The sequence below is a fragment of the Musa acuminata genome, chromosome BXJ3-5 (assembly GCF_036884655.1).
Source record: "Musa acuminata AAA Group cultivar baxijiao chromosome BXJ3-5, Cavendish_Baxijiao_AAA, whole genome shotgun sequence".
Classification (NCBI taxonomy): domain Eukaryota; kingdom Viridiplantae; phylum Streptophyta; class Magnoliopsida; order Zingiberales; family Musaceae; genus Musa; species Musa acuminata.
In genome coordinates, this window is record NC_088353.1 from 41024269 (window position 1) to 41036084 (window position 11816).

The 11816-nt window shown below is 41.6% G+C and overlaps 2 protein-coding genes across 5 annotated transcripts; both read left to right on the forward strand.

Annotated features, from left to right (window-relative positions):
- The first annotated feature begins 1062 nt into the window (after positions 1–1062).
- On the forward strand, positions 1063–4851 carry LOC135638169 (beta-D-xylosidase 4-like). 2 transcript variants are annotated; one of them, XM_065151157.1, is made up of 7 exons: positions 1063–1809; positions 2383–2664; positions 2740–2909; positions 2980–3077; positions 3152–3502; positions 3582–3998; positions 4105–4851. In XM_065151157.1, exons 1-7 carry the CDS (start codon positions 1387–1389, stop codon positions 4674–4676), a joined length of 2313 nt encoding a protein of 770 aa, XP_065007229.1. In that variant the 5' UTR covers positions 1063–1386; the 3' UTR covers positions 4677–4851. The 2 variants fall into 2 exon arrangements, with proteins under 2 accessions (XP_065007229.1, XP_065007230.1); XM_065151158.1 differs by having other exon boundaries at positions 1328–1809; positions 2383–2661.
- A 343-nt stretch (positions 4852–5194) lies between these two features.
- On the forward strand, positions 5195–11613 carry LOC135638666 (uncharacterized). Of its 3 annotated transcripts, none has more exons than XR_010496692.1 (6): positions 5195–5501; positions 5575–5689; positions 9255–9373; positions 10735–10833; positions 11114–11180; positions 11447–11613. XR_010496692.1 is itself a non-coding variant. In XM_065151919.1 (4 exons), the coding sequence occupies exons 1-4, from the start codon at positions 5254–5256 to the stop codon at positions 10784–10786; spliced, it is 534 nt and encodes a 177-aa protein (XP_065007991.1). In that variant the 5' UTR covers positions 5195–5253; the 3' UTR covers positions 10787–10924. The 3 variants fall into 3 exon arrangements, 1 of the variants encoding a protein (XP_065007991.1); XR_010496691.1 differs by having other exon boundaries at positions 11131–11180; XM_065151919.1 differs by lacking the exons at positions 11114–11180; positions 11447–11613 and having other exon boundaries at positions 10735–10924.
- Positions 11614–11816: the final 203 nt, after the last annotated feature.

Below are 11816 nucleotides of genomic sequence, written 5' to 3' on the forward strand. Positions count from 1 at the left end.
AGAGTCTGATGAATATATTATTATATATTTTAGCTTAAGTATTTTAGTTAATGATTTAAGTTAGACGAAGATGATAGATCAATTAACCCATTAGACTTGAGTTACGACATTTGATATAAGAGATAACATAGAATTTGAGTGAAGGGATCGCTTGAGTTAGGCATATCAAGTCTGACAAAGTTGCCTCCCACACCCCCCAGGACCGTTGTCAGGAATCTCCATCCCTGTAAATTGAAAATCGTTATTAAGATTGAATTAGCGATGCAGGGTTAATATTATTATGGGACAATCATTTGGTTGACAAGATGCTCAATAAGACATGACGGATCATATACTCGATAAGACATGACAGATCATATACGGATCATCGGATTGTCTACATAAACCCTTATAAATCCTTGTTACTGTGTATACCACCTATGATCATTAATGGCAAACTACAAAAACATTAAAGTGCATCCCCGACACACGGGCGGGACATATACTTCTCATATTCTATGCTCTAATGCACTTTCCTGAGAGAGGATGGCTTCGGATCTTCCTCCATTTCTGCCGGCTTTGTGCCTTCTTCACATGTGCCCATGCTCTGCAAGTCCGTGTAGAGAAGACGAGTCCAAAGGCTATCCAATCACACTGCACAATCTCTGAGCTTTCATCTACTGCAAGATTGGATATATCTCTGCAGTAGTCACATGTTCTGCTCGCCTGTGATCCGCCGATGTCCACAGTGATCACATCCGGCCAAACTCACTTTCTGCTAATGGGGCCATTGTTCTGAATCGAATACTGTATTCTTTCGGCTCTGTGGTTGCCTTGGATTTTCTTCTGTTGTGTTGCCTTCTCTGCTTTGTTCATGGCCTGTATAAGAATCTCTGGCGGTGATTTGAGATCGAGGATTAAGATCTAAACAAAGAATAGATAAGTCAACTGAGCGTCCAAATTGGTCAACCCAAATTACGTGTGCCGAAACATCTCCAGTCAATCTACCGAAGCTGGTGGATCTATGAACAGGTGAAAGGGAAGCATCGTTGAAGGTTTCTGGTCGATTCATCCTCTTCGCTGTCAGCGAAAGCGAAACACTCGCTGCTTCCTTTCGTTTTAGCTGAGATTAACAGTGAAATATGCTCCACAACGATGATGGTAATGCAGTAGCACAGTACAAAGCCGTGACCTCTGCCAGCGTCGCCCCACTTCCTCAAGTGCGTCTCCACACACCCGTTTCGCCTTCGAGAATAAATCCCCCGCCCAAAGCATTCACGCGCTCAGAGAAAGCGCCTCCCCCTGTCGGACTCCCATTGTCACGGGTCGCAACCGGACAAAACGACGCCACCACTTCAAAACCAGCGAGGGTGGGGAGGAGGAAAGCCATTCGACGCCACGAGATCGATGGGAGAAGCACCAAAATCCCATCTTCTCGACCTGCTCTTCTTGTTCCTCTGCTTCCTGTGTTTCTTGTGCTCCGATGGCGTCTCCGGCCAAACCCCCGTCTTCGCCTGCGACGTCGCCTCGAACCCCAGCCTGGGGAGCTACGGCTTCTGCAACACGTCTTACGGGACGGAGCAGAGGGTGGCGGACTTGGTGAAGCGGCTCACATTGCAGGAAAAAGTAGGGTTCTTGGTGAACAAGGCCACGGCGGTGTCCCGTCTCGGGATTCCCAGCTACGAGTGGTGGTCGGAGGCCCTGCACGGCGTCTCCTACGTCGGCCCGGGGACGCATTTCTCCACCCTCGTTCCCGGGGCGACCAGCTTCCCTCAGGTCATCCTCACAGCGGCCTCGTTTAACACTACACTCTTCCAAGCCATTGGAAAGGTGAGATTTTATGCTCTGTTCTTGGTTCTTACATTCCCATGTTGCTGTTTCTGTGGCTCCTAGATTACTAGCTGCTTGTTCTGGAATTTGGATAGAGATCTTGATGAGTGAGTTAGAACATCTGCATTAATGGATGTGCTCGAGAACTTGGTATTATCTGGATCTGAGTTCATATCATCTGTTGCTTCTAATTCATCTGCGAGACCTCTCCATTACTTTGTTGGACCGGTGACAGTGGAGACAGATACAAAGTGGTTCTCTCCATGATTGCCATCTTGTTATCATCAGAATTCCCAGCCCACTTTGTGAGAATATGAGTGACGACGGGTGGTGAGCACAATAGACATCATGAATATAAAATCATATGTAGTGGCCTTCCTGCTTCATCCACTTATACAGTATCATCAACTACGATCCATTTAAATGTGTCTTAGTCCTGTAGTGTGTTCTGTTAGTGATCACTCTGCCATAGTTGAGATGATGAGCTAATCTCTCAATCCTGCAATTCAAGAAGCTGCTATTAGCAGAATGGCTTCTGCATCTTAAAGCATGAGTGTGGTGCTATGCTTGCAGGTTGTATCAACTGAAGCCAGAGCAATGCACAATGTGGGGCTTGCAGGATTGACATATTGGAGCCCAAATGTCAACATATTTAGAGACCCGAGGTGGGGAAGAGGGCAGGAGACACCAGGAGAGGATCCTCTGCTTGCAAGCAAGTATGCCACTGGCTATGTGAGAGGCTTGCAAGAGGCAGATGAACCAGAGAAGCTCAAGGTTGCTGCTTGCTGCAAGCACTACACAGCCTACGACGTCGATAACTGGAAAGGCATCGAGCGCTACACCTTCAATGCCGTGGTAATCGTCATGCTCCTGCTTGAAACATGAACTTTGCTGACGATGATCTGCTCATTTTGATTGCTGTGATGTTAGGTCTCAAAGCAAGATTTGGATGACACCTTTCAACCTCCTTTCAAGAGCTGCGTGATTGATGGCAATGTGGCAAGCGTGATGTGCTCTTACAACCAGGTCAATGGAGTCCCCACCTGTGCAGACCCAGACCTTCTTTCTGGTACCATCAGAGGAGATTGGAAGCTCAATGGGTCTCTTCTTGTTCCTTCTCTTCATGTAGTCTTCCTCCTCAGGTCTCTAATGCTGAACTCTCACTCGCAGTTACATTGTCTCGGATTGCGATTCTGTCAATGAACTCTACAATCGACAGCACTACACTAAAACTCCTGAGGATGCTGCAGCTATCAGCATCTTAGCAGGTAAAGCTCTGATATCAAGGTTAAGAGAAAGCTTCTGTCATGGCCGAATCTGGTATACCGACTCGTGAGTGCAGGTCTCGATCTGAACTGTGGGTCGTTCTTGAGAGATCACACCTTGGCTGCGGTCCAGGGAGGCAAGCTGACGGAGAAGGACGTGGAGAAGGCGATCACCAACAACTTCGCCGTCCTGATGCGGCTCGGCTTCTTCGACGGCGATCCTAGGAAGCTCCCTTACGGCGGTCTCGGCCCCAAGGACGTGTGTACGCCGGCCAACCAGGAGCTCGCTCGCGAGGCCGCGAGGCAAGGCATCGTCCTCCTCAAGAACGACAATGGCTGCCTTCCCCTCGACTCCACCCGCATCAAGTCGTTGGCCGTGATCGGCCCGAATGCCAATGTCACCTTCACCATGATCGGCAACTACGAAGGTTACATAGCATTGGATCTTGCAGGTTTCTTCTTGCCTCATGAGATTATGTCAACGTGTGTTCGACCATATTGTTTCAGGGACACCGTGCAAGTACACGACTCCTCTGCAAGGCCTTGCGGCGAACGTCAAGACCGTGTATGCGGCAGGGTGCGCCAACGTGGGTTGCACCGGGAACAGCCTCCAACTGGACTCGGCGAAGGCGGCCGCAGCCGCCGCGGACTTCACAGTCCTCGTCGTCGGAGCCGACCAGTCGATAGAGAGGGAGAGCTTCGACCGGGTGAGCCTGCTCCTCCCTGGGCAACAGACGACCCTCATCACGGAGGTAGCGAAGGTGGCCAAGGGACCGGTGATCCTCGTCATCATGTCCGGCGGCCCGTTCGACATCTCGTTCGCCAAAACCAACGGCAATATATCGAGCATCTTGTGGGTGGGGTACCCCGGCGAAGCCGGAGGAGCTGCCATAGCCGACGTCATCTTCGGATACTACAATCCAAGTAAGCTCCTGTGCTCCGACTGCAGAAGATACCAGTCGATCATGCTCGAAGTTCCATGCGTCCGCAACACTACGGAGCTTAACGATGACTTGATCGACACGTGCAGGTGGCAGACTGCCTGTTACGTGGTACCCTCAATCCTTCGCAGACTCAGTCCCGATGACTGACATGCGCATGAGGGCGGATCCATCGACGGGCTACCCCGGCCGCACCTATCGGTTCTACACCGGCGACACCGTCTACGAATTCGGCGACGGCCTCAGCTACACCGACTACACCCACCACCTCGTCAAGGCTCCCCGGCTGGTCTCCGTACCCCTCGAAGAGGGCCACTCGTGCGACTCCCGGCAGTGCAAGTCCGTCGACCTCGCCGGAACCGGGTGCAACGACCTGGGATTCGACGTGCACTTGCGGGTGCGGAACTCGGGAAACAGAGCGGGGAGCCACACGGTGTTCCTCTTCTCCACTCCGCCGGCGGTGCACGGCGCCCCGAGGAAGCACCTGGTGGGGTTTGAGAAGGTCTTCTTGGGGCCGAAAGCGGTGGGCCAGGTGGTGTTCAAGGTCGACGTTTGCAAGGACCTGAGCGTGGTGGATGAACTCGGGAACCGGAAGCTAGCGTTGGGGTCTCATGTCCTGCACGTGGGGAGTTTGAAGCACTCACTGAGCTTGAAGGTTTGAGGCTGACGAGAGCTGTCCGGTGGCAATAAGCTGTTCCCCATGGAAGAAGGACCGAGTTGAGATTAGCTTTCACCATTCTGATTCCTCGAATTACAAAGTTGTAATTTGGAATTAATTTGTACATCTCAAGGGGGAAGAGAGATTTATGGAAATTGTCCATTTCTAATTGTGTTAATTGTCTTATTATACCAGAATTTTAGCTAATTGGTAAATCCCAGCGTTTTTGAATGGATTAAGTCTCCAATTAAGTGGGCATTGAGATGAAATTAAGTTATAAATACGGATTAAAAATATTTAGTTTTGTTTATTTAAATCTAAAAATATATTGCTAATAAAAAAATGATATTTAGATGATTAGTTTCCAATATACGTTATATGCACTACCAGCGGTTCTCGAGCTTATCGGATGCGGATCGTGCTTGCGATATGATTGATCCGACAACCCGATCGGAAGTCGGATCGGAGGCGAATCGACCCCGATCCGATCCGAGTTCAATCCGTTTATACTGCCCTAACTAACTACTTATCGCTGCTGACCACCGGCGACTCAGATCCGGGGACGGGGGATAGCAAGGCGATGCAGTTCTTCAGCGGCTCCTCGGCGGTGGACATCAGCCCGTCCCCACCGGCGCCGCCCGGTACGGCGACTGCGCTTAGCGGGAACAACGCAAACGTGCTGTACATCTTTAACCGGAGCGGCGTCTGCTTACTCTACCGCGAGTGGCACCGCCCCCTCCGTACCCTCGACGCCAACCAGGACCAGAAGCTCATGTTCGGCCTCCTCTTCTCCCTCCGGTCCTTCACCGCCAAGATGGATCCCACCAGGTACGTGCTGGACTTCCCGCTCTTTGGTCGCATGCGTTCGATCGGAGCGGTGAAACTCTCTTTCTTTTGGCAGCGTCGATAAGGGCAATCTCGGGGTGCCGCTGTTGCCGGGGCAAGGCTGTTCCTTCTACAGTTTTCGGACCAATACCTATAAGCTGAGCTTCATGGAAAGCCCGTCTGGGATAAAGGTCAGTCGAATTCTCCTTTTTCTTTTTGGTAGGCATTGCATATATTTGTGCTCAAACTGTTCTTACGAATTATTTGGGTTAACTCAAGCAAGATTTAGAGCATTCATATTGCATTTTGAGTGGACTGGTCTTTAGATCGAGTGATTTGAATGGTTTCATACATTGGTAGAATTCGAGACATTTCTTTTATTATTTATTATGTAATTGTTTTTAATGATGTTAGTACCTTATTGTGAGTATAATTGATGAGTACGAATCATGTTTACAGGTGTATATTAGGTTGATGGAGATTAAGTCATTGCGATTTAGTTCTGGAATATCTTTTTATATAGGATTGTTTGCAACAATGAGTTTTCTTGTTAAGTTGCTCTATGCTTTAAATTGTATAACTACTGTCTTGCAATGAAGCAATTATAGTCATACTATTAAGCTTCTTTGACCATTGATCCACGTTCAGCGTATCTTGTTCCTTCACATGTTCTATTATTTATCTTCTATTCTGCTGCTCTATTTGCTAAGAGATAGTAATTCAGCTACTGATCCTTTTTTTAATCCTGTCCAATCAGCTATAAGTTTAATAACAATTGATCCTTAACATTCTTATGTTTTGTCAAGAACAAATACTATATTTTTTTAGGTACAATATTCATCTTATTCCATAGTTTCTCCTGTTTCAGTTTCTGTAGTGTTAATCAGTTTTGGAGTTGGATCCAATCAGCCAGCACTTATTTTGACATAATATTCTAAAGGGGATTGGATTGGCCAATACTTGCTTTGGAAAAAAAGATTTTCCAAGTTTATAAAACTTTGCAACCCAATTTCATATACATAATTATCTTCAATTGTGTGACATACTAATCAATGATGAGCATATTTCAAATCATTTTTTATTTGCTAAACCCTGACAGATTGATTTTGGTAATCGATATCCATTCTTCAAGGAATCTTCAAATACCTTCAGGACAATCTTCTAGAAGACTGCACTTTGTTCCTCCTTTCTTGAAGTGTTGACCTTCACGTCTCATTTTTCCCTTCACCCAAGGTTAGCTAACTTAAAATTTTGCTGTTGCTAGTTGTACTAGGATATTAGCGTCCAATATCTTCCCCTTATCCACAAGATTATATGGATCTTTTTTTATTTACTCCCGTTTTACTTAGGTATGGTACTTCTTGAGTTGGTCAGGATTTAAGGATTATTTTTTTACCTTGCAATCTGTGTTATTAGCTCTTGGAAAATCTGTGTCAATATGGTGCTATCTAGTTATCAATATTTTCTATTAACAACCAAACAAACTGAGTTTATTTGAGTGCCCTTCATAATTCATGCTGAGATTTCATCATCTGGTGATGTTGTCCAAGGAAAATATGTCTCTTAATTTTTTATACAAGTCTGGTCAACAATGAAGATTTTGTCACTGACCATGGTGAGTTAGGTTCTAAAAACTTCCCTCATTTCAGCCCAGATATGAATGACTCTCTTCAAGGGAGTTCCATCAAATTCTACCCCTAAAAGCTTTTGGGAATTAATGAAGCAGCAAAGCATTAGTACTTCCTACATTTACACATATGTCTATTAAAATGGGCCAAATGTTGGTCAAGATTGTACATCCATTTCATATCTTGAATTTAGAGAAAAAAAACAGCCTTTTGTATGAGGTACAAAATCAAATTTAGGTGTGCATGCTATCCTTTTCTCTTACTCAGTAATATGTGAGCTAATCCTTATTTGTTCTAGTTAGTTGATTGCTAGTTTCGAATTACCTCTTTCTTTATATTCTGTTGCTTTTCGGTTGCAACACGGATTACTAATAATTTGTGATGTTCATCAGTTGTGCTTGCTCATGCCATCCATATGCCACTCAGTCAATATCATGGGATGGTACATCCCCTATATTAATGTCAAAGAATGTAAGAAAGTATCTAGAATCAATATGAGTGCATATATTTGACTATTATCCATAACATGTACCGCACACCATAGGTTATCATCCATGGAGAAAATGAGGTCACATAGTGCTCAATTTTTTGTTTCCACAATGCAGAATGTGATCATCTTTCAACAGTACCAATCCAGAGCAATATAAAAGTCGAAGTAATTTTATTCAAAACGAAAATTTTAAATGTTTTTCTTACAAAAAATAACTATCAAGAGATATCTGACAAGTGCTATTAGATTGCAGTAAGATGTATGATATGTTAGAAATAGAACTATCAAATGGCAGCAAGAGGCATGAAATGCTAGAACTCCTTGTAGGGCTCCCTAACGATAAAGAAATGTCTACTTCACTCAAGCCTTAGGCCTAACACTGTCGGGAGACTCTTTTGAAATATAAATGTAAAATAAAAACACATCAGCAAGCATAATGACTAAAAGCCTCCTAAAAATAAATCTATGTAATTTTTCTATCAAAATAAGACTATAATCATAAATTAATTATCATTCAAGGTCAATCATATAACATTTCATATCACAGTTTGCAGTGGTGCCCAGTGGTGCACTCTTCCAACGGATGAATTACCCATAAGTTGGATTCTTATTCTTCCAACAACAGTGGAATGGTCCGTTAATATACTAGTACTAGTACTGGTTTGTCTGTTCATTTGCAGTTGTCAAATGATGTCCTCAATTATCACGTGACGGATCATTATTTTTAATTTCAATTATTGATCAAACTTAGAATTTGTCTACATTTTTGAAATTAATAGCAAAATTTTCAATTAAAAACTTTTAAAATTCCTTAAATCAGAAAACCAACTAGTCCCCCGGATTGGCCTAAACCATCACTGAAACGGTTTGATTCAATGCCATCGCTGAAGGTAAGAATTGATATTCTACTCAATCAATTACCAATGGGCACAGTATTCAGATCTGTTCATGACTGTCTGACATCCCTACCCAAGATTTTTTTTTATAGAAAAGCTAATAAAGTCAGAATTTGTTTTTTATGTTTAAGGTGTCAGGCTAATGATTACAGTTTGATATTGAGAAACATACAAAATTTACACATGATTTTGAATTATGCGATGTTAATGTCCTTATTCATGAAAATGATTCTTTCAATTTATGGTATGAGTTCTGGGCATTGTCATGATTCAATTATTCTTTATTTCATGGTTTTAACACTAGAAATTAACATATGGCTTTGTGTTACTTTTCTAAAAGTAACCAAGTCCACTGGCTGTGTGAGGAACTGAATGCCACAAAATTGGAATCCATAATAAATCATTGATGCAGCCTCTGTATTACTGAACTTCATCCATCTACTGAAGGTTTTATAAAAAGAGCTTAGTACTTTTATAACAATATCATCATAATTGTCTTCATAGTAGGAACACTATTTTGCCTCTTTGTACCGGCTTTGCGAGTTATGAAGTTAATTTAGATAGTGGATACATAAGCTAATTTTTTTCTTTGAGGATCTATGATTGAAGGTGTCTTGTTTCAACTAGAACTACTATTTTTTTCAAGGATCATGAATATGCATTTGAACCTTTTGATACTGCTTTGACTAAGCATCACCATATTGGTGCAACAATGTTGCATTAACCTTTTTTCTTTATGCAGCTTATTTTGATCACACAGCCAAAGACCAGTGACCATCAAGAGTCTCTGAAACACATATACAATCTTTATGTGGAATATGTTGTAAAGAATCCTCTCTATGTGCCTGGTTCTCCAATCAAGTATGACTCTTTCACTTGCATTATGAGAGCCACTTTTTTAAAATATATTAGCAGCAGCAAATTGATATTTTTTGAAATCTGAAGGTGCCTTTATGAGGTTAATGGGTCTAATATTAATAGCATGGCAACTATAGGTTTTCAATTTTTTTTTTGTACAATGAAAAATGACAAAGCAATTAATTTTACTTGATGCTGATGAATGCCCTGTAATAATTTTTTTAAGCCCCTAGAATGTGTTTGCCATTTTTGTACTGAGTGTCCACCTTCTGTGGCATCAGCAATGGACATGTACACCAAATCTCTATCAAGTGAAGGTTTGATTGCATGTTCATAGTTTCCACTTGAGTTTAGGTTCCAAGCTAATTCATTCGAACATTGGTGAAGTTGTTCTCACAATTCTTTAAAGCCCTTTTGAAAATGGTATATGAGCTCAAATTGGCTAAGTCGATGTCTGGAAGTGCATATGCCAAAGACTTGTTGCTTCATCTGAAAGATGTTATGAAGCTGTGATTGGTCTTAAATGTGCTTTGAATCTATAGTGTTGAGAATGTTGCAGACCTGAAAGATTTTGCTGGCATACATGCAATATGGTTTCTAATGACAATTTACGTAATGCATAATCTAGTTAAATTATGCATTCTTTTCTATCGTTTGAACCATCTGTAAAATGCCTGCAAATATTGACACTAGCATTTATCATTGTCATGACCCGGGCTTGATGGGCTAACTAGCCTATCAACTTCGTTTGGTCTAAACCACTGACCAAAATGCTTAAGCTGAAGTTGATAGTAGTACACTCATCAGACCCTTATAAGTTAATCTTAATTCTGCCCACTTTCGATGTGGGACTAATCAAGGGTGTTACAATCATCACATCCACATTTATTGTATATGGGTCAACTGTCGTACCCTCCTAAATGCTAAATTTGTTCCAAACATTAAATCTATTCTTACATAATGTTATCATACATAATATGTTATACAGGATCAATTTAAATTTCGTTTTTCTTTTTTCAATTTGGTGCAAGCATGATCCAACCGAGTATGAGCTGAGGTATATAATTCCTGATTTATTGTTCACAATATCATGTAGATTAGTAGATGCATTATAAATGGTTCAGATGAGGCAATTATCTCTACCATTGGAAACAAATACACAAGTTAATACTTTTAGTTTCTCCTGAATGCTGTCTCATAATGTAAAATGACAATCAGGCTTCATCTTTTCATTCAGGATCGTTATTCTATATCTCAGAATGTACTATGACAAGTTTCCATTGAAATGCTTATTCTGCTTGCTGGTTTTGCTTTAATTGACATAGCTCCTTGTCAAGAGTAAGGACGTCTGCTCAATTTTGTAGGTCTGAACTCTTCGATACCAATCTGGACCAATATGTGAAAACACTGATCTAGCCTGCTGAGGCAGTTTGGACATTGTTCAAATATAAATTTGTGGAATGGTCAGTATGTTAATTAACACATCTGAATTTTTACGAACTTCCGTGCTTTTTTGAAATAATATCATTGAATGCATTAGCCATCTTTTTGTCACGCAAGGCTCCTATTGTTGGTGTGATTGATGCACATGCTTCTTTGTTTCTTTAATTACTTGCCATTCTTGCTGTGTAAAGATGGTACAATACAATCTCAAGATGTTTTCTGTAAGTCATTGTTCCAAGATCAGTAGTTAATGTTCTTCTGACTGTTATATATTTGATAATGATGCTGGCTACAACGAAGCTAAATTTGGATGACAGATCGCACAAGATTCTCTGGATGAGAGCAACCAAAATGTTCATATGACAAGGTACATTTCTGCTGATCGCTGTTACGAGTCACTGTAGTTGTGATCTTTTGTGGATGAAGAATTATTGGTTCTTTTTAAAAGAAGATAAAATATAAATCCTGTTCATGAATTAACGAAAATATAAATCCTGTTCATAATTAACGAAAATATGTAAAAGCTCTATTAGCCTCTGTCATTATGTGTCTTTTTCTTTTGCCTATGACATTGCCACTCCCTTTGGCGGGCATCTATTAATTTGAATTATATTTCGATTTATATGTTTTCAGGGATGCTCTTAATAACCAAGCAAGTGTTTTTGCTTACGTGGATCTTACTTCAATAGGAACTTGATGGGTCGTTCTACCTATACATATTGATTTTATTGTTATATTTAGAGTTATTTCATGTATTATTTTAACTAAAACAGTTAGTGGATATTTTTTTGAATCTTTTATATGGCTCGGTAGATAATTTGATAAGCCAATGATTTTATTTTCTTTGGATAAGGAGTACTTATAAGATGGGACATTACTAGACTCAAGCAAAATATGAATAATTTTAATTTTATTAACCAAATTATGATGAAATATTCTGTTAGTGACATTAAGGTTCCAATATCTCTTATAAGACACATGGCTCCAATGTTTCGTAATTAAG